Consider the following 27933-nt stretch of genomic DNA (forward strand, 5'->3'; position numbering starts at 1 on the left):
TTTATCGTTGTGGGGCGATTGTATTTTGATTGTCGTGTTTCTTATCAACAGAACTCCTTCTCCATTATTGGAAAACAAAACACCGTATGAGAAGCTCACAAGTAAGACACCAGAGTACACCGATTTGAGAACCTTCGGTTGTCTATGTTACGCGAGCACTTCTCCGAAACAGAGAACAAAATTTGAAGATAGAGCCAGAGCTTGCGTGTTTTTGGGATATCCAGCAGGTTATAAAGGTTACAAACTGATGGATATCGAGAGCAATGTTGTTTTTATCTCCAGGAATGTGAAATTCTTTGAAGATATCTTCCCTTTTCAGAACACACAACCTACCAATGATGCCACACGGTTCTTTCCCCATTTAAGTACAAGTGTTGGTACTAGAGGATAGTCTTCTGGCACTGTAAGTGAGGGGAAATCAGTTAGTGAGGGGGAATCAGTGACTGAGGTTGTTGAGACAATTCCAAGAAAACGAGTTTCACGACCTCCGGGTTATCTTCAAGATTATCAGTGTAACTCTTTACAAGAATCTACAGTTCATCCTATCTCACAGGTTTTGTCTTACTCCAATCTCTCAGAGGCCTTTTATGCTTATATCAATGCTTTGACAAAGTATCCTACTCCTACTAGTTATCATCAAGCTAGTAAGATTAATGTCCTACAGCAACTTAAAGGCACAGTTGGTCAAGGATTAAAAGAATTTCAACTAGTAATAATCTCCGTAAAAGCTATGTCAGAGATGGATTATTACATGATACTGTGAACTTGTTCCCCATGATCCCAGATTCCCATCTTCCCAGTTATCCCTGAAACATAACAATTCATTTTGATACACATGCTCAATAGATTAAGTATTTATGGGAATAATACAATAGCCATGTTCTCTGTAGAACAAACGTAACTATGAGGACTCATAGGCATGTAAGGATTCCAAGCTCTACCACGCATAGGTGTCCTCATTCCATCATGGATCGGTGTAGCTGAAGTTTTACATAAACTTATCAGCTTAGAATGTCAATTTAATGATGGATCTTGAAACTCTGAAATAATTAACTAAGGTAACAAACCTCCATAGTCCCGCATCGGGGTCATACAAGGACGAAGTGGAGTCCGGGAAGGATGTAGAGGAGTTTGGCTTCCAATATTATACTGAGAGGGTCTGGCTACATTATTAGTTATATCCAATATCGCTTCCCGCTCAACTGTACACACAAGGAAAGTCAGAATTCATTCAACATGCAACAACCAGCTGTGAAGAGAAGTGAAAACAGTGGAGCTTGCCTGTCACAATCTTTGCCTCGATTTCCACACGCACTGTATTTTTATTTACTTCAACTACACGCCCCCTATATCCCTTGAAAGGCCCCAGACGAATTTTCACATACGTACCCACCAAGCGATCGTCATCTCTTCCCCTTCTTTCACCCTGATGTCTCCCTCCAGCTCCAGCTCCAACTGCAATAAAAAAAGCATTATGCACAACCGTTTTAAACTATTATCTATTTCCAAACTATATCACTGATCTACCCAAAGTTATAGTACAAAAGTCATACATAGCGGAATCTAAGTCTCCTTTTAACATTTAAAAAGCAATGGACCAGTCAAGAGTAAAGATATAAACCAAAATAATATGAAGAAATCTGACATACGGTTATATCCCATGTCTGCCCATTGAAATCTTCTTGGAGATGGCGGAACCGGTGCTGGTGTCTTGAAATTGCCTAATCTTGAGAAGGACTCAGCCTAGAGTAGAACAGTAACAAAAAAATAATGAAGCTTTTGCTGAATATAAAAAAAACGATAGCCGAACCTGCTAAAAGAGCTAGGCTTACAACTCTGTCTGCGCCGGAACATGATCCATCAAAAAGAACACAAGATGAGCTTTTAGTGCAGATAAATCCAGTGTGTTCAAGGTTATGCCGGTCATGTATAAACAACACTCCTTTGTAGATTTTCTCCACTGGACCTTGTTTACCCTATTACAAGTATATAAATTGGTATAAGACTATTAAAATGATAATTAAAGGAGTTTGTTAACCCAAAGACGACCAGACTGCAAAGGAACTCACTTTGTTAGGACCCTCAATGACCCTGACTACATCTTTCACTGTGATGACCTTTTGTAACGGTCTTGCGCATTTATTTTCTTCGTAACTTTGTATTTTATTTCGCTGGCTTTGACAATAGAGACCTCCGGCCTGTCAGGAACCCCTTTGAGAATCTGGAATAAACCAAAACAGAGTTACTACAAAAATCTTGAAATAAACAAAAAACATTATAGAATTGACATGCGGACTAGTGGCGATTGTATCGACATGAAATTGGTAAGTTATTACCTGGATAGCTTCACTATCAAGTTTTATGATTACTCCAAAGCTCAAGTCACTGCATTATGTAATATAAAGCTCTCATACACATAAAAATGGTATCACTTAACTAGAGCTGCAGGTTGGGGATTCAACTTACCTTAGAAGCACAAGATTATGAAGTTCATGATATCCAATTTTTGTGACACCATTAGTCACTTCTACACTCTTGACGACATGATCAGCGAAGACACGAATCTACTACATATATAAATATAATCTTCATACGTTATATTACCCTTGTCAAAAATTAACGCACAACTTAAACAAAAAACTGCCTTACATGTTCTTTGGTTGTGTCAGACAGAATGATAAGCATATGCTGATCAACTTTGACAACCATGCCAGTTGCTTCTTTATTAATGCCAGACACAACTTTCACAAAATTTCCAGGTTCAAAGTACTTGCAAAGCTCTCTCTCATTCACAGCAAGAGGATTCTGCAACAATAATAGTCTTTTATACTTGCTGCAATATATGAGCAGCATATAGATTGTTCATGAGAATATGAAGAGTTTGGGAAACTTACCAGGAAGACCTTTCATCATTGTTCTGATAAGAACATTCTCTTCATCTACTTTCTCAATCCAACCCTTTAAGTTTTTTAGATCACCCTTGATAACGATAACCGCATCACCTTTCATGAAATGACCCTTCTTTCTATTTGCAAATAAAGTTGACAGATCAACAAAGTCAATCTCCCCATTTTCCCTTTTTTTTTCTTTTTTTTTTTGAAAATATGTGAATTTCAATAAACCGAAAGTTTGGTGAAGTTACAAAAGCTTTATACAGTCATCATCCTTTGCCCAAAAAAATAAAAACAAAGAAGGAGTGATCAGAGACAAAGATATGAGTAGGTTAGTCTAGCCATATTTCAACCATACGAGGAGAAGATTCTTGAATTTTCGTCTGCTCTGTTTTGCTAGGATGGCATCTCAAATTTGTCTATCAGGTGCTTGAAGATGGTCTGAGCATCAGTGGAGGAGTTGTTGTGATATCTGTTGTTTCGCTCTAACCAGATTGCATAAAGAGTGGCCTGTGCAGTCAACCTTCGGAGGCATCGTGGAGCAGTGCTATCTTTAAGATCCAACCAAACCGAGAAGGCTTCCCAAGTGTGGAACGTGAAAGGTCTGTACCCGAGACGACGATTGACAGTTGTCCAAAGCGTTTCACTGAAATGGCATCTTAGGAAAAGGTGGTCACGAGTCTCCAAAGCAAGACCACATATATAACAATTAGGGTCAATCTGTAAACCCCATCGCAGCAAACGTGATCTTGTGGAAAGTCTGTCTTGTTGCATCAACCTGAAGAGGAAAGCATGCCTAGAAATAGCTCCTTTGTACCAAACCTGATTTGTCCATCCTGGGGAAATTGCTCGAGGCCTGAGAGTGTCCCAAGTCTTGGAGGTGGAGAAAGTTGCTAGATCCTCTGTTCCAACTCGCTAAATGAAAGTATCCGGGGTTGTGGAAAGTGAAGGCGATAGCACTGATGAAAGGTAAATTTGAAGAGTCTCTGCTTGGGGTGATCTTGCTGGTCTCAGGGCCCAGCCTGAATCAGACGCTGCAGTGGCAACTTTCCCTTGAAGAGGGATTCCGGTTTGATAGGGTCCTGTGGTTCCCATGAATTCAATTAGGGGTCCAAAAGGGGTCCAATGATCAAACCAGAAGCTTATTTGTTGACCATCACCAAGTTTGGCTTTCAAGAAGTTGCCCGCAAAGTGTCGAAGCCTGAGCATAGCTATCAGAGTGAAGGAGCTCTAATTCTTTATATCCAAACTCCAAAAGCAGCCGTCTTTTATTTTGTTATTGCGCATTCAAAGAGCCCATAGGGAGTCTCTCGCCGTGAACAACCGCCAGATAAGCTTGAGGATCAGAGTTTTGTTCCAGTGAGTTAAAGATCTGAGACCCAAGCCACCTTCATCCTTTGGGAGACAAACATTTTGCCAAGCCACCTTTGCTGAGCCCTTCTTAGATACGTCCCCATTCCATAGAAAGTTTGTGCAGAGGGAATCAATTTTCTTGATGCAACCCTTTGGGAGTATAAGTGCTGACATCCAAAAATTGATGGTGCCATAGATTACTGAAGCTATAAGCTGAAGTCTACCGACATAAGATAGAGCACGGGAAGTCCAGGAGGAAAACCGGTTAGTGAGGCTTTGAAGTACAGGCCTATACTCCGCTAATCTCAGTTTCCTGTGCATTAAAGGAAGCCCAAGGTAGCGAATGGGAAGTGAACCGATGTTGAAGCCTAGAGCAGCCATCTGAGAGGCTTCAACTTGGTTCACTCCTGCGACATATAGGTCAGTCTTGGTCAGGTTCATTTTGAGACCGGAATAATTGGAGAACTCCTCGAGGGCTGCCGCAACATTAGTGAGAGAGTTGACTTTGCCATCGAAAAAAATCATGATATCGTCTGCGAAGGCTAAGTGCGAGATGGGAGGGTTGATGGCCTCTGGGTGGAAGCCTATCTGCTGTGAACTGAAGTCTCTCTGTAGCAATTGAGTGAGCCCTTCCATAGCCAGAACAAACAGGTAGGGTGAGAGGGGGTTCCCTTGACGCAATCCTTTGGCTCCTTGAAAATATCCGCACAATTCTCCATTGATACAGGCCGAGAAGCTTGTTGTTGTTATACATTGGTGTATCAAGGAGATAAACTGGGAGGGAAACTCCATTGCTCTGAGTGTGTTCAATATATATTCCCAGTGAACTGAATCAAAGGCCTTCATTAGGTCCACCTTAAGCATACCTCGAGACGATATGTTCTTTTGATTGAGGCCTTGCACTAACTCAGTGGCCAGAAGGACATTCTCAACAAGTAAACGCCCCTGAATGAAAGCAGTTTGGTTGTTTGAGATAAGATCAGGAAGCACCTTTTTGAGTCGGTTGGCAAGGAGTTTCGAGATGACTTTGTATAGGGTGTTACAACAGGCAATGGGTCGAAACTGAGTGACCTTCTGAGCATTTGGAACCTTAGGGATCAGTGTCAGGATTGTGGCGTTTAACTGCTTAAGCATCTTCCCTGAGGTGAAAAATTCAAGAACTGCCTCTGTCACGGCAGGTCCGACTGTTTCCCAGTGAGCTGTGAAGAATTCAGCACAGTAGCCGTCTAAACCTGGGGCTTTGTTCCTTGGTAATGCAAAGACCACTCTTCGTATTTCCTCAGGCGTAACCGGAGAGATGAGAGCTTGTTTGGCAGTTGAAGAGCATCGTTGAGGGATTAGAGCAGCAATCTCTAAAGCAGAAGCGACATTGTTTTGTGATCGCTCCCCGAGCAGGTTTTTATAGAAGTCTACCACAAGGGTTTGAATGCCTTGTTTCGAGTCCACCACCTGGTCGTTGTTGTCAAGGAGGAGAATGATTTCATTGAAACCCTGCCTTGTGATGATAGCACGGTGGAAGAATCTGGAGTTCTTGTCCCCTTCCTCTAACCAGCAGATGCGAGATTTTTGTTTGAGATATGATTCCTCAGCTCTTGCCAGACCACACCTAACTTTGAAAGCTTCTTTCTCCTGCAACATTAGAGTAGTTGAGGGCGCTTGCAGTAACTCCTGTTGGCAACAAATGAGATGTGCATACGCCTCATGTACCCTTTTCTCTATCCCTGAGTAATTAGCTTTGCTGAAATCTTTGATCACAGACTTCAGAAACTTCAGCTTTTTGGCGATTGTGAACATTTTGGTTCCTTCGAAAGTTAATGCATCCCACCAGAGCTTTATTAAAGGAGCAAAATCCGGGTTGTGATTGAGCAGAGCCAGAAATTTGAAAGGCTTCTTCCTCGTTGGGGCTTGGCAATCAATGTATAAGCAGCACAGGGTGTGGTCTGAGAAAGCAGGTTCAGCAAAAACAGCTAAAGAAGATGGGAAGTTTCCGATCCACTCACCATTTACAACAATACGATCCAACTTTTTAGCTACCAATCCGATGGTATGTTTGTTTGTCCACGTGAAGGTATTACCACAGTATGGAAGGTCCGCCAGCGAGGAATTTATTAGACACTGTTCCAGATCTCGCATACCAGAGGACATCAGGTTTGTGCCTTGTGAAGAGTGTTCATGGGCCAACAACGTTTGATTGAAGTCACCTAGAACAGTCCAGGGGTTGCTTGAAATGGTAGGAGTTTCAGCAATGTCTACAATCTCCGCCCACAGATCCTTTCTTGAAGCTTGGCTGGTGGAAGATGCATAGACAATAGAGACAACTAAGTGTTGATGAACAAAAGGTAATTTCACCTGACAAGTGATCATCTGGAGAGATTTCCGAAGTATTGATACTTGAACAGAGGGATGCCATACTATCTATATCTTGCCAAGATCTGAAAACTCATTATTATTTTCAAAATACCAACCAGGACAAACGCAGGATACTATAGCTTGCGTATTTACCGGGTTGACTTGGGTTTCTATAATCCCACCAAAAAGAGGTTGATGTACTTTCAACCATTTCCGAAGGCTTCTCCGCTTTACAGGGTCGTTTAGACCTTTTACATTCCAACAAAAAATATCCATAAAGGGATATGCGGTTTAGAGGTTGACGGGACCTCCAGCCCGAGCTTTACGCATTTTCTTTCTCTCCATTCGCTTTGATATGACCTTAAGGAACCGATCCTCTTCAACTTCCGGGTTATCGTCTTCCTCGGAGATGTTGTCAGAGCTAGAACCTGAGGTATCTTCAGAAGTGTTGTCATTTTTGGGTGATAGGTGGGAGAACAGGTTGTCCCTTAAGTCGATGCAGAGCTTCCCCTCGTCAAAGTCCATAGCACGAGAAGGGGAGGTTCTGACAGGGGAATGAGTAGGCAAAGGTGGTGTTCCACGTTTGTGTTGGTCTTCATTTGACAGAGGAATTATTTCAGAGGAGGTGGAATCCGGTGGGGGGGATGGGTTTGGTGGCTTTTGTTTGGCCTTGTGTGGGAGGTAAAGAAAGAGGGGCGCCAATAGTGGGTAGCTGACTTACAATAGGTTGTTTCCCTTGGCGTTTATCCGTTTTAACTCTCGGGCAGTCAGTTGTAAAATGTTTTACTGAGCCGCATGAGGAGCATGTAGCAGGCGCTTTAGAGCATCGAGAGACCGTGTGGCCTACCTTGTTACAATGAGAACATAGGGAGGGCAACCACGGGCTAGAGACTTGAATACGTTTTATCAGGCCGGATTCAAAGCGGGCATTGACTGCCTCAGGAAGGGGCTTCCGTGGATCAATAACCGTGTAAACTTTAGCCACCTCCACATTGATCAGGTTTTCTGTATGTGGATGTAAGCAGACAGGGTGACCAACTAGACCAGCGATGTGCTCAAGCCCCTCGCGGTTGAAGAATTGGAGGGGAACACCAACAAACTCTAGCCAAACCGGTACCATTGATAACTCCGGTTTTGTAGTTTGAACTTCCGGAGACCATTTAGCCACAAACATTGACTGGCCGTCAATTTGCCATAGGCTTTGGCTCAGGATGCGTCTTCGAGTATTAGGGCAAGGAACTCTGAAAAGGAAAGAGTTTCCTTCCATCTTGGATACCGAAATGTCCTTTCGTTGGCGGCTCCAGATTCCATTAACAATGGCTTGCACCGCACCTCTTGAGGGGGGGTCTTCATAGAATTGCCCAAGGATGAAACTATCCCAAGCTTTCTTGTTCTTCTCAATCACTGAATTTGGGATAGTTACACAAGCTTCCCCTGATTCAAGAGTGAAAGGAGTACCTTTTTTCTCTAGTTTGATAGTGTTGCCGTTGACGAGGTTCTTCCACGGCGAGACTGCAGTTGGCGTGGTCTTATTAGCTGGTTCCTGGGGGTGCATCTGAGTCGCCTTAGACTGAGTTTGTGCAGGCAAAGTATGGCCGCTACTTGTGCTCATATTGATATCAGGGTTCCTTGGGGAGCTGATAGCAATGGTTTGGGCAGTTGAGTTTCTGGGGTTGACGACATTCTCCACTACGTGAGCAGGAGAATCGTTGGGTTCGGGAGTCACTACGTTAGCCGAAGTCGAGGTGAGCTCAGGTAACTTCTCAGATCTGGGTGCTTCGGGAACTGCGCCAGTTGATTTCTTCGTCTCAAGCGGCCTGTTTGCGGGAGGGAAACACTCGAAGGGGCAGCACTAGTGGGGGTACTGCGAAGAGGGGATTTTTTGGGCTTCTTTTTGGCCATGGTGGCCGGAGGGGGCCAACGCCGAGATCGGCGTAGGTGGAGGGAGAAAGAAAGGGTTCGCGTAGTTTGAGAGAGAAATTTCTAGGCGCGTGAGGCGCGTTCACGAACACATACACTAAACTTTTCCACCTCCCCATTTTCCCTTGATCTCTTGAATCTTTCAAGTTCATCAACGGTTGGTGTAATATTCTGAGCAACAATCGACTTTGTTGATACTTTCTTGTAGAGAAACCCATCTTTGAAAAGCATACCATCGATATTTTCAAAGTAGTCACCAGTCATTGGATCACGCCGGTGCTCAACACGTATATGAAGTTCCCTAAATTCACGTTACAAATATTGATAAATTCATAACTCATAACAAAAAAGCACAGTAAATAAAAAGCAAGGAATAGTTTCACACTTTCACTAGAAGGCTGGAACAGTACCTTGCCTCATCAATGTTCATGAAACGTGGAGGTGGAGCAAAAGCTTTCTTCTTGACATTCTCTCCTCCCTCCTACATATACCAAAGTAAGATGTTCCCAAAAACTCTTATAGTTAAGAAGCTCATTTTAACAGACAGAGTTTAAACGTAACAAGTATGTTTCTATACAATGAAGTATTAAAAAGGTTCTATACCAGCTTATTGGCTAGAGCCTGCAGATCAATTCTAGGGATCAACTTGACTGTGACCCTCTTACGAACATTATCAACATCAACCACCTGTACCAAACTTACATTTCAGCAAAGTTGAGAGAAGTCTTGAAACTTAAAAAAAAAACACATAAAAAATGGATGGTACCTGAGCTAGATCACCCTTATAAATCCCGAGTTTCAATCTAACCCACGTACCCCGGGATAGATCGATTGCTTTACTTTCGACAGCAAGAACATCAGTCATTTCTTTTATGGGGACAAGTAAAATCTTATGATTAGCAAAAATATTTCGCATGCCCTTGATAGCCTATACACCACGATGAAAAGAAACAACATAAACATCAGAAAACACTAGTCAGAACATCAAAGAATAAGATAATATATGCAACAGGGAGAAACCATCGAATACCTCTTTCACGTGAGCTTCCTTATCCGCTTCAATATAAATGTAGTTCTGAAGATGATCAAGAGCAATAGCAGATTTGATCTTGAACTCAGATTCTACATCTATGCTTTTTTGCATAAGACAAACAGCAACTTCTCTCTCACGACCAATCTGTATATTGCACGTACGATCTATATAATCAATGATTAAAAGAAAGAGAATCAAAGTGAAAACAGAGAAGAAAAAATGAAGTCATACCGCACATTTGACAAGCCACAATTTTGGGTCACGAACTGATGGCAAAAGCGCTTGCTGATCAACGTCGTTAACCTCTTCAAGCTCAACATCATTCTCTGCATGCATACTAGTAAGCCTTTCCATATATCTCTTCTCGAACTCCTCCACATCTTCTTCTTCTTCTTCTTGATCAGGATGAAACCTCTGTTGGTAAAATTGCCTATGATCATCATCCTCCTCCTCCTCCTCAGTGGGAAGTTCAGTTTCACCACTTACAATGAAACCTAATTAAGGAATTAAGAGCCAAAAACAATAGGATGATCTTCGAATTCAATTTTCGTAAAGTCCCCAAAAGTTCAAGAAGAATTACTTACCATTGTCCTCTGGAACTATATCACCATCGTCGTCTTCGATGTCGTCATCGACCTCGACCTCCCAGTCTATGAACGCGGAACCCGAAGACTTCTTTTTTTTCCCACCCTGACGACGACCATCGGAATCTGAATTTGATCTTCCCCTTTTCTTCCCTGAGCTTCCTTTGCGGCTACTTCTGGGCTCATATTCTTCCTCCTCCTCCTCCTCTTCGATCTCTGAATCATCGTCAAAGCTATAATCTTCGTCTTCGTAGTGATCATCATCGGACATGGTGTGGGTTACTGGGTTCAATTACAAAAACTAGGGTTCCGATTAGGAGAAATACCCAAATCTACAAACCTCGATATCTCAGAAGAGCCCTAAAAAAAACTTAAAGAATCGAAAAGTGAGAGCTTTTTTGGATTTTTTCGCAACTTCTTGTAGTATCAAAAATCGTTAATTTGTCCCGCTTTACACCAATGCAGTGTTGTAGTATCAAAACCTTCTTGTAGTATCAAAAACCTCTATAAATTAATAATGTTGGGACCAAAACTTTTATTAATTTATAGTGATATTAATTTATCTATAAATTAATAATTATTATTTTATAGTGTAAATTAATAATTATTAATTTATAGATATATTTTTAATTGTTTATTTTTTTTTAAATTATGAATTGGAATAATTATAGCAACATAAGATTAAACTTTCGGATGTTATAAATTTTATGGTTTAGGAATTGAACTTGTAATATTTATAAAGCATTATTGACAATAAATTACAAATACTATAAACAAATTGACTTATACACATGACATACATAAATTCAAATTTATGAATAATAATAATATCAATTCTCATATTTTAATAATCTGTCTAATTATCAAATTGTAAATGATGCATATCTAAAAATTAAAACTTTAAAATTTAATTATTTGTATGACATGTTATAAAATATTTTAGAGATATCATTATAGTTTGAAAATACAACATTACAATTGTTCTATAGAAATGAGTTTTAGGAGAAACATGCACTATTATATCAGTATATATATATATATATATATATATATATATATAAATTTACATGATTATTAATTTATGATATTATTGGGACCATATTTTACATTGAAATTTCAAAAAAATTATTATCTTATTATCTTATCGAATATTGTTAATTTTTACACTGGTTCGACTTGGGATTAGCAAAATTTATTAATTTATAGTGATTATTAATTTATAGAGTATTAATTTATAGAGATTTTACTGTATACGAAAACATATATTTTGATATTCCCATTTTGCCCTTTCTTTTATTTGACCGACTTAACTTCTCTCTCTGGTTCACTCAGCAGATCTATTCCGGTATACCAAATTCTAACCACATTAATAATTTCAACTATTAATAATTACCAAGTTCAACTATTTCAATTCGAACCAAATTAATAATTTCTTGAACCTTTTTTTTTTTTTGGACAAAATAGTTTCTTGAACCTTAACTACTAAAATCCTCCTAATTAACAAAACAATGGTGAGACAAAGCTTAATCTAATTCAGTAATTCTCGTATGGTTTCTATTAGACATATTAAAAGAGACGAATCTACCACGGTCATGGGCCATGTCTTTAATTAAACAATGAACCAAACAATTTCTGTTTTTTTTGAAGAAAGTGTATAAAATTATGAACCAATAATCTAAACTCATTAACAATCATAGATTCTTCTAATTTATTTTAATTGAATAACACCACATTTTTATTGATTTAATAATTAAGTGTTTAAAACTCTATTCAAATCTTGAACCAATAAACCCTCTAATTTAAGTAGACAAAATGTTGAATTTAATTACATAACCAATGTTTTTGTCAACGTACCTTCATACCTTCATACATCCACTACCATATACTCATGATGGCGACACAGATATAATATTGTGATTATCTTTTCTAATACATCCTCTTTGAAATATAACAAAACCCAATTGTTATAATGCAAAGGTTTTCTTTTAAAAGTTAGGAGTCGATTTCTATTAGCTGTACACATCGACTCCAATTATCCAAAAAGAAATAACGAAAACAATAAAAAAAAAAAAGATATGTAAAACGTTGGTGCAAGAGAATTACCGGGCAAATCTCCTTTGGCAGAGAGCTCACCACAAACATTTATGCATATGCAAGAATGAAGTAATAGATTTCTGCCAATGGTGATCTTGCCCTGTAATGCATTTTCACCTTCTCTCTGTCTCTTTTTCATCTGTCTCTCTCTCTCTCTCTACTAAAATAAATGTTGGTGTTGTGTGTTTATATACAACACTGCAATAAGCATATTCAATGGCACTATCCTTTAGCTAGAATAAAATCTATCCCCTACGTACGTATAATTTAATCTCCTAAGGAATAATCCTCTATGCCCCCGAGATTTTACGGTCATCTTGAGTGATCTTATATTCGAGTCTCACCGAGTTTTTGTTCTACTTTTTTTTTTTTTTTGGTAGAAAGTTTTGTTCTACTTTACCTGATTATTATAACTAAATAATACTAGTATTTAAACAGCTATTAATGGTTTAAGATAATTAACTTCTTCTTTATTTTTGTGTGCAAAAGATGATTTACTTCAAGAATTAAACTTTTGACTTGCCAAAAAGTTCGACAATGACAACTTGTAAAGGTTATACTCTAAAAATGGAAGATCCATGGTATTGTCCTCTCCAGGTTTTTATTTTGACAAAAAAAACTCATAAAGTTTTATTCGTCTTTTTTTTTTTTTGTTGTTGTTGTAATGTTAAGGTTACTTACTTTCTATTTTGCTAGATAGGAGTAATTAAGGAAAAAAAAAGGCAACTAGCTAGGATGAGGAAAAACTTACTCTTTTTCTTCTTACTTATAACTTTTCCTTATTTATGTTCCTTTTTACCTCTTTCTTCTAAGCTATTCAGTTAATCTTGCCATCATCATCCATTGCAAACACTTGAGCAAATGAACTTTTGAATTAGTTAGAGCGATCTAAAATATAATGAAAACAGTACAAGACTGAAAGCACGGTCTATAATTAATTAGTGTCAAACGCATGTCAGTGCAACCGCTACGGTCCACAACCGTACCTTTTGCGAGCAACCTCTACGTGGTCATTTGTATATTGCCATTTTTATATTGTTTAGTTTTACAGTTACATTTTTCTCTTATTCATAATAATAATTAAACTTTTAGAGAAGATTAAGAATATTGTCACACTAAATGAAAATAGTCAACTTAACTAGATATAGAGAGCCTTATTAATTTAAACTAGCCCATTAGTCTGTAAAATATAAAATTCGAACACATTATTTTAAAAGTCATGCATGTATATATCATATTCTTGTATAGCACCTTTTGAGATTTGACGTTTTAGCTTGAATTCTTGAAAAGGCCAAAGGTCAGAGTCATATGCTTCAGGTACTGACAGCATATTCAACAAGTATATCCAACCACAGCAAACATTAGTTTACATGCTATTGTACTTGATCATTAGCTATTTGACAAAGCACATAAGATAATTTTGGCTTTAGATAGTATAGTTTATATTAACCCACGAGATAGATGTCGCCAATGAGGAAATATGGCCAAGTGTATTGTTCGAACTTCGGAGCTAAGAATCCTAAAACCATTTCGTTAATATAAACCTAACATGTTAGTTTTTTTATGATGAAAACTCGTTTACTGCTAAACTTTTCTAACTTGAGTATTAAACTTGGTTCTCGGATTCTCATAAATGAATTTTGAAGCATTCTTTGCGTAAGTGTGTGAATTAAAGCCTCTATTAGAGAGCTAAGGTCAAAACAAAATAAAAGAGTTGGTTCTAAAGAGTGAATCGAATAAAATCTTTAAAATAGTAAACCGTAAAAATATGAGCATGAGCGTCAAATAACGCTATATCAAATGAAAAATATTATATAGACAATGGAAAAATAAATAACAGTGGAGAAGAATTGCGAGGCAAATCTCCTTTGGCAGAGGAATAGATGAGAACATATAACAGTCATCTATTTTCCCCTGCCAATAGAGGATTCGCCCTGTAATTCTTTCTACCAAGAAATAATCTATGTCGTTCTCTCTCACTTGATGACTTCAAAGTAAAAAAAAAAATTCAAAGTTTGTAATGTATTTATAACATTAATGTAAAGAGCATATCCTACGGAACAATTTCCTATCAAAACATGAACTATAAAACCTGGTATACCATTTACCGGCAAAGTATTCGCATGACTGGAAAAAAGCCTGGCAAATCAAGAAAAGTAAAAAAATGTTAATTCATGAGATCAGAAGCATGAGGACCGCATGAAGAGGGGTCTTTAGGATTATACTAGACACATATGAATATGCTCTATGAAACATGCATGGTATGTGCCAGAGAATATGCTGTTCTATATACATTGGCTATATAGAATAATAGAAACACCTTCATCAACGAACTATATATATGTACTTTTTGTTTGTCCAACTTATAATAACTTAAGATGCAATGTGAAAAATCAGGAAACATATATATTATATAGTATAGAAGATGCATGTTTGTGAAGACAAAGAGATAATGTATGGTTGGATTACTGGGCGAATACTCCTATGGCAGATGGCTATTGCTAGGGATGATGCAAGTAAAATACTTATCTGCCAAAGGAGATTTGCCCCGCAATTCATCCCATGCAAAACCAATATAATCTCTAGGCAAGTTATGTTTACTTTTCTTGGTTATCAGGTTTTATGGATCGAATCCTCGACCAATCTTGGGATCTGAAAACTACCATGCGAGATATATGTTGGTGAGTCTCTCAAAAGTACAAGGCATTAATTAGTTTGAATGTTATAATGTCTTTAATTAATTCCCCTCATTTTATCCTTCTCGTGTCTTCAATCCTAGTAAAAAACAAAAAATAAATACGAGAACGCGTGAGCCACGTGATGAGATGCATGCATGCTCTCTACAACTATCCCCGGGTTTGCAAACTGTTCTCGGAGAATAGCACAATCATCGTCGACCAAGATTCTTATAATGGTACTACAACAATCTTCTTTTCGCACTGTTCTTTTGATTTTTTTTTTTTTTTCCTGTGAATGTAAATCATGTTTTTGACTAACGATTTTACATCTTGCATTGTGAAACTATAATTTCTTATTTCCTTTTTTTTTCCTTCACAAAAACGACGAATGTTTTATGGCGTGGACCAAACAAATATGATGAAGATAGATTAATTATGGCAATTATGAGGTGGTCTATGTTAGTATGTGGGCCTGTATTTATGTATTATCAATCACATGGTTGATCAGAACCAAAATGACATGTGAAGAGCAGAAAGAGGCCATATGTGGGGGGATTATATGTACGAGGTGTACGAAGTTGCCCTTTCTCTCAAGAGGTAGATGCAAAATGGTGTTGTTTCTATTAAACTCTAAATTGTCCATCTGCTACTCAGAGTTTAATCTAAGAATTTGGATTCTATCATCTCTTTTCCATATAGTCTAAGAAGTCAGAACCAACTAATAAAATTACCAACATATATATACTTATTCACTTATTTTGGTAGTAACCACTAAACTTTTTGAAAAACCAATGAAGCAAAAGGATAGAGAGCAGGAAAAGCATGAAGATGCAGCAAGATTGTCCTCTTCCACGTCTTCTTCTCTCATCCAATGTATTGTCCCTTTCGCCGCTCCAATCCTCCATCAACCTTACTGTAATGTTCTTCGCTGTGCAGCCGCATATTTCACATACACTGCCAAGAACACAACAAAACACCAAGATTTGGATCTCTTGTACATTAGTCCAGTTCATGCATCAAATTCTCATACGCTTGCTAAGCTAATAACACTTGAGGAAAATTGAATTCATTACCTGTTCCCTCTTAACTTGAACCAAGCTTCTGCGCAATGCAAATGTGCAAGGCCAAGCTCGTTTTTGCATTTGCAACCAATCTCAATCAAGTCCTGACTTACTGACTTATTATCACCAGTAGCCACCACAGGTGATTGATCAGAACCAAAATGACAAATCCTGCAGATTCTTTCTCCTTCACCACTCAAATCAACCGTGTGGAACTCCTTCGCCTTTGCTTTTGAAGTATCACTCTCTGCCTCGTTGCAGCTTACCACACTAACGTTATCCGCAACCCCCTCATGAACAGCCTGAGCTGAGGAAATGTTACTACTACTACTGCAGCTAACACCATCTTTGGCCATTCTTGAATCATTTTCTTCTTCAATCAAAACCTTTTTTGAGACAGAGTCACTGGTCTGACCCTTAACACCACCCTCAAGCACAACATCACTCGAATTCTCACAAACACTGATCGATTTCGAACAACTTCTCGGGTCCATTTTTAATTCATATATACCACAAAAGAGGAGGGCTTTAGATTCAAGTTCCTACAAAAGTCCAAGATCCATAAAAACCCCTCTTAGTCAGACAAAGAGCCAACAAAGACAACAACATTCCTAAAAATTGAAAACCCTGTAAATGCTCCAACACAACGAATTTTAATTCTTCTTGAAACCCTACTGGTAAACAAAGTTGTAAAAGACATAAAAACCAAACCTTACCCAGAATCCAGATCCACCTCAAAAGAGCTATCTTGCAACAGCAACAGATAAAGCGGCAAACTTTAAGGTTTAGGTAGCGTCAGAGAATCTGTGGGAACAAACAAATCTCAAAAAAAAAGAAAAAAAAAAGGGTTTCTTTTTCAGCTTTAGGCCTCAGATCTTTAAGCAACTGGAGAAATCAATCAGCTTTTTTTTTAATCATCATGGCTCTGAGAAACGTATGCTAGCTCGTGGCTACAGTTATTTGCAAAATATTTTAATCAGCTCTGCTCTGCTCTCTCTAGATTGCAAAAGGTTCCTTTTTTTTTTTTTTTTTTTTTCAGTTTACTTTAAAAATCACTTTACGTTTCAATTTTGTCTTTCTATAAAACTCTGTGTTCCACTTTAGGCAGTAAAGCTAAAACTAATTTGTGTGAAATTTTAATATGAAAGCACCTTTCTTTGGGTAACAGAATAATGTTTGGTGAAGATGAGAACAACTTGTATCAACTATAATTCAAACCAATTCAATAAAAATTCCCTATTTAAGTTAACATTTATATATTTATTGACCATAGTTTTACAAAAGAAAATTATTATTGTTTAGGAATAGGTAGTATATTGATAAATGGTTAATTTTTTTGTTTGGTGAATTGATAAATGGTTAATTAAGTATATTAATTGGTGCTAAAAAAAAAGGTAGATGAATAATAATTGCTTCAAAATTGCCAAAAACATAAATAAGGCTGTTTTTTTTTTTGCAGAAGAATTAACAAATAATGTGGGATCATACACCAATCATGTGTGACACATGATGTGTCATTTCACAAAAAAAAAAATTAACATGTTATAAAGAAAAATAGTATGTCATCCAAAAAATGGAAAAAAAATGACGATAATCTTTGTCGGTTTGTCCCGTTAAAGTCTATACTCCTTTTTGTAGTTTTGACTCTTAGTCATTAAGTCCATTTTCTCTAAAATAAATCAGATTTATTGAATAAAGAAAGTTTATCTCAATCATTTAGCCATTGACATTTTTGTATCCAAAATAATGAAAATTCACTAATGTTGACAAATTGTCCCATTTTAATAAATAGAAATAAGAAGTTAAGATATATTTTTTATGTGAAACAAATAATAAACCAATCAAATTAAGACCTACTTAAATTAAAAACTATATTTTCTATATTTGTATATATATATATAAATAACTTTTGAAATATTTTTTTTAAGAAAATTAATAAGTTTAACTATAAAATTAATAAATTTAGATAAAAAAAATATGATCTTAGACTTAATATTTGTAGTTAAGAAAAAATTGAAATATAGAAATATGAATTTGAATATTTGGTGGCTGTCATCATAAATAAATAATATATATAAAAGTTGATTTGATTATTATGAACCAAATTCGTAATATAATTAATTGATTTGACTCATTACTATTCGCAATACAATTAATTATTTTTTTTCAGCTTATGCAACACTTGAGCTACGGTCACCATTTAAAACTTTAGTTATAAATCTAATCAGCTACTAATATATCTAGTTTTCTACAAGAAAAAAAATGAGTATGATGTATAACTACTCTACAATAACATATTTTTGTATAACACCTTTATGATAATATAAAGTAGAGCGATATTAACTTATCTATTATTTACATTATAATGCAAATTGACTTGCTACTATTTTAGTTATGAAACACATAAAACCCATCAAAAATACCAATATTCAACCCAAAAAATTAGTTCAATCGATTTATTAAAAAGGTAAAAACTGATGAGAGATAATTTAGAAAAGAAAACTCACTCTACAATCAAAATAAATTTGGTACCATCCCAATATAACTCGATGAGATCGCTTGATTTGATATCTTTTTGTTTTACGATATTATTTCATCCATTCATAAGACAATAAACTCTTTAGTATTTGTGAAGGGTAACCATATATGATTGGACATTATTATCAAGGACTTCCACTTCAATACCATTTGGAGGCATTGTAGTTTTCATTTTTTTTAATAGGTTTTTGACACTTTTTTTTGGTAAATTCAAACGACCCATTAAAAACATCCGTATTTGTTAGTTTTTTTGTTATTGTTATCAACATATTTGGATTTATTTAACCATTCTTCTCACCTCCATGAAAATATAACTAAAATTGATTTTGAGGAAATGAAATTACGGAGGAGTTTGAAGACTAAAGCTCATATATACATATCTTAGCCAAAAATAATGCTTTTAAACCTTTTTAATTATAATTTTCCTCAAAAGAAATCCCTAAACTTAGTAAACTATATGGATATGCATATGGTATTTTCTAAATTTACTAATTTGTATATGAAACCAATCATATATTTCCCTTTTTATTATGCTAGATTGTATTTACAAACACTTGTTTTAGTCCTTACATTTTTTTAATAAAAGTATATCTTGTAAAATATTATTAAAAGATTAAAGTCTTTTTCTCAAAACCTCAAATTTGCTTATTTGCAAGCTTATAAATCTGTCATCTATACATGTAGTTTTTTTATACGATAGCTTCCACAATCTTTAAACTTTATTAATTTTGAACTTTAAAATCCCTAATAAATAATTAGAAAATCTAGTAATTAACTGACATCAGGATTTATTATAATCATTTTTCATTAAATGTGAAAAAATCACACTATAAAATTCATCATACTTTAAATATATAAATTAGCAACAAATGCAAAATTATCAATATCATTATACTAAATTGACTATATTAGTAGTTTAATTTATTGGTCAATTCACCATAAATGGAAAGAAAAAGAAAAACTGAGTTTGTTTACTACAAAAAAAACTGAATCAGTCATATAAATCTTTTGATGCTGATCCTAATGAAGTGGTTGTGATTCCATTAAATAAAAAAATGAATGATTCTTATAGATTAGATAAAATTGGGTGATGATAAGTCACACACAGACAAACAACAAATAACAATTCTGAGTCAAAACAAAAAAGGTAAACTTTCTATGAAGGAGGGAAGAAACGGTTGAGGTTGAAAGGGAGAGTGTAGAACTCCTCATTCCTGCTATCTCCTTTAAAAGTTCTGAACTTAGCCCACCAAGGCAAGCCTCTGTCTCTCGCTGTCTCTTTATAATCCAGAGTGTTGTCCAAGAACACTGCCACCATCAACGCGACCATAGGTGAAGACGAGAAGATTGTGTTCAAGAAATCATTGAACCAACCAGCATTGGTGTGAGCTGGACCATGTAATGCTTTCATGGTGAAGTCTCTGAAGTATTCAGGGATCGATAGTCCCAAGAAGAGAGACACACCGACGATGAAGAGATTCCTCAGGGAGTTCATGTTTGTGAACTGCAGAAAAGAGAGACCAACGGAAGCAACAAGACCAAACAAGACACAGTACACGGCTGCAAATATTGTGAAAGGTATTGAAGCGAACAATGCCCCGAATTTGCCTAGCATTGAGAAGAATATCATAAACCCCGCTGAGATTTGGATCACTCTGCGGCTTCCAACTCGGGTGCTTCCTAGTAAACCAATGTTCTCTCTGCAGAATTTGTAAGGAATCAAGAAAGCCATGATGAGATTAACACATTCACACTAATTGGTTCAAAATGGTTTGAAAACATTCACACTTTTACTTACACAGAGACACTTGAACCGCTTAGCGTTCCAAATAAACCGTTTAAGAGAATTCCAATGCCTTGCCAGCCAATTCCACGGCTAAGAACATGAGGTGGAGGAGGCGTGGCACTCGCCAGTCGTGCAGCAGCTTTGAAAGCTCCAGTTGACTAATCACAATTCAAAAAGATTCTTCTTTTAGGACATTCATATTCAAAAGAGATACTTAATGTATGTTGTGTACGTGACTAGAGTACTAATCTTGATTCAGAGGTACATTACCTCAATGAGTGAGACAAAAACAGCGGCCATCATAGCAAAAGCATGACCAGCATCAAAGCTAGGTGCTCCCCATTGAAGTGGATAAGGAATCTTGATCCTAAAACATACCAAGAGAAGCATAAATTATATGAAACACTATCAACTATTGAATGTCTTTTTTTTTGTTATTCATACACATCCTAGAGAATGTTAACTAACCAAGGAGCAGAGGAAATGAGGTTAGACATATCGGTTCTGCAGTTTACTTGTGTCTGGTGTGGTCGGTGTTTGTAAGCTCCACTCGCTGTCAAAAGATGCGCGTAAGCCCACACCACGACAAGCGCTATAAGAAGAGCAAATCTCTCCACTACAGGGAATTGCCTGAACTGAAAGTTCTTTAAATACTGCACAAGAACATAGAGATTATAATATCAGTTAACTGAAACATATTTGGGAATGTATTGGAATTAGATACCATAAGAAAATAACCTGAGAGAAGATAACAAAGAGGATAAGCATAGGGACTCCTATCTCAACACAATTACCAACCTGCAAACACAAACACTATTAACTAAAAATCGAAAGCGACGCTTTGCTTGAATCTTTAAAGAGAGTAGTCTCAGTAATGTACCACTGGGAATCCAATGTTGAAGAGTCCAAAACCTGTTAATGCAATCACAGGAACCATACCAACAGGACTAAAGAATCTGCAATAATGTAAGATGGAAAAAAATCATTAAAGTCTGAACCTTTATGTGATAACAAGCACTGTGTTCTTTGTATATATATACCTTGCACAGATAGCCCACATCTGGCTGAAACCAAGGATGATTTGAACACTGGATGCAACTATGATTGCGCCTTGTACCGCTCTCATTGTACTTAGAAATCTCTACTTAGATTAAACATTCAAGTTAGTATGGAAGTGAGGATCTTCAGAAAACTATTCCAAGAGTAAGAACAAACATACCAACTGTGGATCTTCGATACGGGTCAAAGAAGAGTCTTTGATGATTGAAATGATGGGAACCATGAATGCATAAGAGCCTCCGATCACAGTTGGAAGACGAGTTCCAAATAAAGTTTGAAGAAGAGTGTTAACACCTTGAAGGAACAGTAGTGTCTGAACAACTCTGACTTTATCACCCTAATCAATGGAAGGAACATCAAAATCCTCAGTCAGATAAGCAAAACACACACAGAGATATAACTTTGGATTAAGAGACAATAATGGCTCACATCATCTCCACCCATCATAGGAACAAGAACTGAAGGAATCATAACCGCAGTTCCTAAAGCCAAAATGTAATGCTCGAAACCTAAAGCTATGGCTTCTCCTGCAACAACATCAACATCAGTAAAGTGAAAAGGCAATCAATTCGATTACAGACAAATGGTTTCAATCAAGGGTCGTACCCCATGGAGGGTTTGAGTCAATGCAATACTCTAAACCCTGAAGCTGATCCATTGGTGGGTGGCTTATCTCCTCTGGCTTTATTGGATCCATGATTTTAGAGTAGTAATTTATTTCAAAAGTCTATCTTTTTTTCTTTCTGGGTCAACAACACTCAAAACAACAATCTTCTTCTTATCAGCTCATGAATCAGCTAAAGAATCAGGAAAACTAAAAGGATCTGATTGAATCAAGAGGAATGACTGAGAAAACAAGAACTGAGTTGTTTTTAAAAAAAAAAAAAAAAAAAAAAGAAAAGTTGTGTGAAAGAGAAAAAAAAAGAAAGAGACAAGGCAAAGTGAAAAAAGCTACTCTTTTTCGAAGTTGCAGCTGAGTTAGAAGAGAGCTTTTTGGTAGTGGTGGAGATGGTGACTTATTACATTTATATACATATGAAATAGGGATAGTGAAAGGTTGAGAGAAAAAGGACCGTTAGAAATATAAGTTAGGTACCGGAAATGCCCCTTAAGGAACTGCCAAAAACAGAATACTACCGTTACACTGTTTTGCTGGTAAGAAAATGCTTTTTCCCAACTTTACACATCAGAAGTCACAGACTCTTTTAATGCATTAGTTACGTTTCCTGCAGTGCATGTCGTTCTCTTCCTTCAAGCGTCTTGAATTTAGTTTAGTCTTTAATTAAAGGGCACAAAAACAAATGAGGAAGGAATCATACTAGTAGCCAAGTGTTCTGTTTGATTTATCAGAAAAATATGTTTTTATCATTAGATTTTTTCTTATTTACAAATCAAAAGTGTAAAAATTACACACTTAGTATTTGCACACTATATATGGCACTAATAGAGATAATAACAATGACTTTCTTTATTCAGGTTTGTGTGTTTAAGCTTCGCAATAATCAATTCAATTTCATGTGTTAAACCAATTGGTATATTTGTTTCCCTCCCACCAATCCGTGTATGAATCATTCTCAAATATGCAAAAGTCACCGAAAAAAAGAAGGTTAGGATGTACACTTGATGGATGTGGATTAAAGAAGACTTGACCATGATGAAAACAAACCGGAAGTTAAAAAGATAAAAAGAAAACGTTATGATGATTGTATGAAAATGACGTGTTTTTGAGAAAAGAAAAAATGAACCAATCAATTAACATTTCTTTTGCTTTACTTTCTTTATATTTCACTTTGAACTTTTTATTTTTATAAAAAAAAATATCTTGGGTTTTGAAGAATAATAAAGACATTAGGAAAAACAAATAAATAAAATAACATGGAGCCATGAGTCAGCAGGAGATGGGTCCAAAACAGTGCAGAAGTAAAAAGAGTATCTAAAATAAAACTGGGACAGCCCACGTGCGACCCAAAGAAGGTCCCCAAAATGGGTCATTTGGATTTAAGACATAAATAATACTACAACATTCACAAATGCTTTTTAGTTAACAAGACATATACGGTCTCTCTAGTCTCTTTCACCTGTTGACTGCTACAAGATCCAAAACGGTGACATTGCATGGCTGTGATAGATTGAGTATAAAGGGGACTGATTTGCTCTCTCTCTAGATATTTTTTTCCCTCTGCTCCTCGGCTTGGTTGTTGCTTCTGTTATTCAAATGTAACACAACCTTGTGATAAGATATCACTAAATGTCTCATATCGGGAAGGGACCGGGGAAGGAATAGTAAAAGGCTTATAAGTTCACAAGTTTGGGTTTAAGGTGTTTTTTAGATCCAGAACCTAAAACAGATTGGTTCATTCAAGCTTATATTAGCGGATTCGGTGGAATTAACTCCGTAACTTGCGCATCAAGTTTCAATTTTCGTGAACAAGATACGATGGCGATTGTATATTAATTGTAATTAGATATTTTGTGATCTCCTTCTCTTGTATAAAGGATTGTAATACAACATCGAATGTAATAACACGTAAACTTATTCTTTATGGTTTCAGAGGAAAAGATAATATTGCCTTTTCTTTTCATTCTTTGAAACTTATCGATCTCAACAATGACAACCACCAACGATGGATCAACTCCACCAATGAACTCGACCCTGAACCCAAACCCGACAGCGACAACGACTTCGACGATAACAACGACGGAGGTCCGACGTACCATTATCTCTGTACGATTTAACGGCGGCTGACAATCCTGGAGTGGTGATTTCGCATCCCTTACTCAGGGTACGAACTACGATGAATGGTCTTGTGGTATGAAGACAGCCCTCTACTCACAAAAGAAATTTGGGTTTCTCAACGGTGTAATCCCACGACCCGATGAAGGCTCTCCGGACCTTGAAGACTGGTGGACAATCCAGGCGTTGCTTGTGTCATGGATCAAGATGTCCATCGATCCAGTTCTGCGCTCTAACATCTCTCATCGAGATGTTGCGAAGGACCTGTGGGACCACTTGAAGAAGAGGTTTTCGGTGACCAATGGACCAAGGGTTCAACAAATCAAGGCGGATCTTGCGGGCTGTAAACAAAGGGGTCTCACTATTGAGGCTTACTTTGGAAAATTAACTCGTATTTGGGACAGCATGGTAAGCTATCGTCCTCTTCGCCTTTGTAAGTGTGAGTGCGATCTTGGCACGCTTCAAGAAAGAGACCGTGAAGAAGATAAGGTACATCAGTTTTTGTTTGGACGTGATGATACCCTTTACCGAACGGTACGCTCGAGCTTAGTCTCACGAATTCCGATCCAACCTTTGGAGGAGGTTTACAATATTGTTCGTCAGGAAGAATATTTGTTGCGAAACGACGCCAATAGTCGTGAGGAAACAACTGAGGTCAGTGCCTTCGCTGTTCAAGCAGTACAAAGTGTTCGTCGAGACGAACATGACAAGCATGTCGTGTGTACGCATTTTAACCGTATTGTTCACTCAAGCAAGAGTTGTTACGGCATCATTGGGTATCCGAAGTGGTGGGGGAATCGACCACGTACTCGTGCATCACCAAGTCAAGGTCGTGGATGTGGAGGTTCCCATGGAAGTATGGGACGTGGACGTGCTATGACGTTTGCCAATGCTGTTCAGGTTGCCACTCCTACCAGCTCTGCGAATGCTAACTATGTTGTTACGGATAATGATCATGACAAAGTGGAAGTCAGCGATGCTCAGTGGAGGGCCATTAAAAACCTTCTCAATGCCGGCAAACCCAATGAGTCTGAAAAATTAACGAGTACGTGTTTTCTTCCTTTTTGGATTCTTGATACGGGTGCCTCCCATCACTTAACAAGTCGTCTAGATATCTTAACGGATGTTAGAGATATGGCACCGGTTGGGGTTGTGTTAGCTGATGATAGAGAACGTATTTTGGTGAAAGAAGGTTCTGTTAGGCTATGTCCAAACTTGCTTCTATGATCTGTCTATTATGTTGAGGAATTTCAGTCTGAGTTGATTTCGTTGAGTCAGTTGATGGATGAGAACCAATGTGTTGTCCAGTTGGCTGATCATTTCCTTGTTGTTCAAGACCGTGCTTTGAGGACGGTGACAGGAGTTGGTAAGCGTTTGGGAGGGACCTTTCACTTTAGAAGCTTGGAGTATGCTGCATCCGTTGTTATAAGAGATGAGAAGTCCTTTGAGCTCTGGCACAATCGCATGGGTCATCCAGTTGCTAAAGTCGTGGGTCTACTGCCTGGTGTTTCTCTTAATAATTCTTCTACTTTTTTGAATAAAGCGTGTGATACATGTCTCCGCGCTAAACAAACACGGTTGAGTTTTCCGATTAGTGAGAATAAAACGACAAAGATTTTCGAATTGATTCATTGCGACTTATGGGGACCGTATAGGACTCCCACTTATTCTGGTGCACGATTCTTTCTCACTATCGTCGATGATTACTCGAGAGGTGTGTGGATACACTTGTTGAATGATAAATCAGAGGCTCCAACTCAACTACAGAATTTCTTAGCAATGACAACACGACAGTTCAACACACCGGTTCAAAAGATACATAGTGATAATGGGTCTGAATTTGTTTGTTTGCGTGACTTCTTCAAATCTCTTGGCATAATACATGAAACGTCTTGTGTTGGTACTCCGCAACAGAACGGGCGAGCTGAGAGGAAACATCGGCATATACTAAAAATTGCTCGAGCTTTACGGTTTCGAGCTAACCTACCCATGGAGTTTTGGGGTGAATGTGTTCTCACGGCGGTTATTTAATAAACAGGACACCAAGCTCCGTTCTTCAGGGTTCTACTCCTTATGAGCGCTTGTACAAAGCCAAACCTTCCTACGCACATCTCCGAGTCTTTGGCAGTCTGTGTTATGCTCATGATCAGTCTCACAAGGGTGACAAGTTTGCGTCTCGGAGCCGTAGGTGTGTTTTCATGGGTTACCCGTATGGGAAAAAAGGTTGGCGGTTATACGATCTTGAAAAAGCCCAGTTCTTTGTTTCACGCGATGTTGTGTTCAGTGAAACAGAGTTCCCATATGCCTTTGTTCATGCCGACGAACCAGAGGAGGAAGTGGATATGTCGCCGTACTTAACTTCTCTGTTTCACAAGGAAGAGGATGCAAATCAGGTGGGCCGTTCACAAGCTCCTAATTTAGTTGGTCCTGTCACTTATGACCCACCTGTTATTGGGCATGTGCCAAACCCACCGGTTATTGGGCCTGTGCCAAACCCAACTTTTATTGGACCTTTACCAAATCCATCTCCTTTGCCTTTCCCTTCTTGTGATCATCGTGACACGATGGCGACGATACATCAGGACACACGCCGGCACACCGACGTACCAGCTACGAAAACACAGCCATCGGTTGTGGCTTCGGTTCCTATGGAGCCAGAACGGCTCGGTCGAGGTCATCGACAGAAAACAAGATCGGTCAAACTCAAAGATTTTGTGGTCAATACAAGTTACAATTCCACAACTTCAACCGATGCCTCGACCTCTCACTACCCGGTGGCTAATTATGTTGATTGTGAATGATTTTCTCCACAACATAAGGCTTTTTTAGCTGCAATTACGTCTGATGTGGTGCCCAATCATTCCAACAAGCTTCGACAGATGAATGGTGGAACAAGACCATGTCAACTGAGATTGAGGGTCACGAACGCAATCGCTCTTTCATGATTGAAGATTTGCCCATAGGGAAGAAGGCAATTGGATGTAAGTGGGTTGATACGCTTAAATATCGGTCGGATGGAACTCTAGAACGACACAAAGCCAGATTAGTCGCACTTGGCAACAAACAAGTTGAAGGTATCGACTACAACAAAATGTTTGCATCAGTCGAAAAAATGGGTACCGTACGATTGTTCTTGGATACGACTGTCAAACGTAAGTGGGACATTCATCAAATGGATGTTCATCATGCGTTTCTTCACGGAGATCTCGATGAAGAAATCTATATGCGGTTGCCACCGGGGTTCAAAGCCTCAAGTCCGACAAAGGTATGTCGTCTACGAAAGTCCATTCACGGTTTGAAACAGAGTCCCCGATGTTGGTTTGCCAAGTTGACCACTGCTTTGAAAGAATATGGCTTAGAACAGAGTTTGTCTGATTACTCGCTGTTTACACTGGATACCAAGGGCAATCAGATTCATGTTTTAATTTATGTGGATGATCTGATTATTACTGGTAGTACTGGGCAAATTATGAAAACATTCAAGGCCTATCTATCCTCTTGCTTCCACATGAAGGATTTGGGACCCTTGAAGTACTTCATGGGTATTGAAGTGGCCAGAAGTTCCTCTGGCAAGTATCTTAGTCAGCGTAAGTATGCCCTTGATATCATCTCCAACATCGGCTTACTTGGTGCGAGGCCCGCTGCGTTTCCACTTGAATCGACTCATCAGCTTGCTGTCTCGACCTCACCTCTTCTCCAACAACCGGCCCAGTATCGCCGTCTCATTGGTCGCCTCATCTACTTGGCTGTTACTAGACCTGATTTGGCCTATTGTGTCCACTTCCTCGCACAGTTTATGCAACACCCACGCGAAGATCATTGGGAAGCTGCACTCTGTGTGGTTCGTTACTTG

At 37.9% G+C, this 27933-nt stretch overlaps 5 protein-coding genes across 9 annotated transcripts; 1 reads left to right on the forward strand and 4 right to left on the reverse strand.

The window, feature by feature from the left end:
* Positions 1-235: 235 nt before the first annotated feature.
* On the reverse strand, positions 236-2939 carry LOC147925047 (putative transcription elongation factor SPT5 homolog 2). Its single transcript, XM_087490784.1, has 12 exons — positions 2929-2939; positions 2650-2833; positions 2467-2564; positions 2337-2385; positions 2192-2221; positions 1811-1976; positions 1650-1721; positions 1282-1455; positions 1068-1202; positions 903-980; positions 752-806; positions 236-401 (listed from the first exon to the last, which is right to left on the reverse strand). Exons 1-12 carry the CDS (start codon positions 2937-2939, stop codon positions 362-364), a joined length of 1092 nt encoding a protein of 363 aa, XP_087346910.1. The 3' UTR covers positions 236-361.
* LOC147925048 (putative transcription elongation factor SPT5 homolog 2) lies at positions 1836-10604 on the reverse strand. 4 transcript variants are annotated; one of them, XR_015585453.1, is made up of 13 exons: positions 10131-10604; positions 9778-10040; positions 9544-9690; positions 9280-9441; positions 9117-9200; positions 8924-8994; positions 8747-8814; positions 2895-3025; positions 2650-2805; positions 2467-2567; positions 2337-2385; positions 2070-2221; positions 1836-1976 (listed from the first exon to the last, which is right to left on the reverse strand). XR_015585453.1 is itself a non-coding variant. In XM_087493482.1 (7 exons), the coding sequence occupies exons 1-7, from the start codon at positions 10399-10401 to the stop codon at positions 8577-8579; spliced, it is 1236 nt and encodes a 411-aa protein (XP_087349608.1). In that variant the 5' UTR covers positions 10402-10604; the 3' UTR covers positions 3055-8576. The 4 variants fall into 4 exon arrangements, 1 of the variants encoding a protein (XP_087349608.1); XR_015585454.1 differs by lacking the exon at positions 1836-1976 and having other exon boundaries at positions 2467-2564; XR_015585452.1 differs by lacking the exon at positions 1836-1976 and having other exon boundaries at positions 8052-8814.
* Positions 10605-15500: 4896 nt separating this feature from the next.
* LOC104749446 (uncharacterized) lies at positions 15501-17172 on the reverse strand. Of its 2 annotated transcripts, none has more exons than XM_087490040.1 (3): positions 16675-17172; positions 15976-16505; positions 15501-15856 (listed from the first exon to the last, which is right to left on the reverse strand). In XM_087490040.1, exons 2-3 carry the CDS (start codon positions 16455-16457, stop codon positions 15652-15654), a joined length of 687 nt encoding a protein of 228 aa, XP_087346166.1. In that variant the 5' UTR covers positions 16458-16505; positions 16675-17172; the 3' UTR covers positions 15501-15651. The 2 variants fall into 2 exon arrangements, with proteins under 2 accessions (XP_087346166.1, XP_010469385.1); XM_010471083.2 differs by having other exon boundaries at positions 16680-17144.
* Positions 17173-19549: 2377 nt separating this feature from the next.
* Positions 19550-22464, reverse strand: LOC104749447 (nucleobase-ascorbate transporter 2-like). The gene is made up of 10 exons (XM_087489792.1): positions 21953-22464; positions 21776-21873; positions 21507-21683; positions 21328-21428; positions 21168-21243; positions 21026-21085; positions 20756-20940; positions 20558-20654; positions 20300-20445; positions 19550-20201 (listed from the first exon to the last, which is right to left on the reverse strand). The coding sequence occupies exons 1-10, from the start codon at positions 22041-22043 to the stop codon at positions 19658-19660; spliced, it is 1575 nt and encodes a 524-aa protein (XP_087345918.1). The 5' UTR covers positions 22044-22464; the 3' UTR covers positions 19550-19657.
* On the forward strand, positions 22448-26881 carry LOC104753269 (uncharacterized). Its single transcript, XM_087490785.1, has 6 exons — positions 22448-22501; positions 23677-23741; positions 23899-24071; positions 24169-25277; positions 25335-26020; positions 26119-26881. The coding sequence occupies exons 1-6, from the start codon at positions 22448-22450 to the stop codon at positions 26879-26881; spliced, it is 2850 nt and encodes a 949-aa protein (XP_087346911.1).
* Positions 26882-27933: the final 1052 nt, after the last annotated feature.

Source organism: Camelina sativa, chromosome 16 (genome assembly GCF_030686135.1).
Source record: "Camelina sativa cultivar CO46 ecotype springtype chromosome 16, ASM3068613v1".
In the NCBI taxonomy this organism is placed as follows: Eukaryota; Viridiplantae; Streptophyta; class Magnoliopsida; order Brassicales; family Brassicaceae; genus Camelina; species Camelina sativa.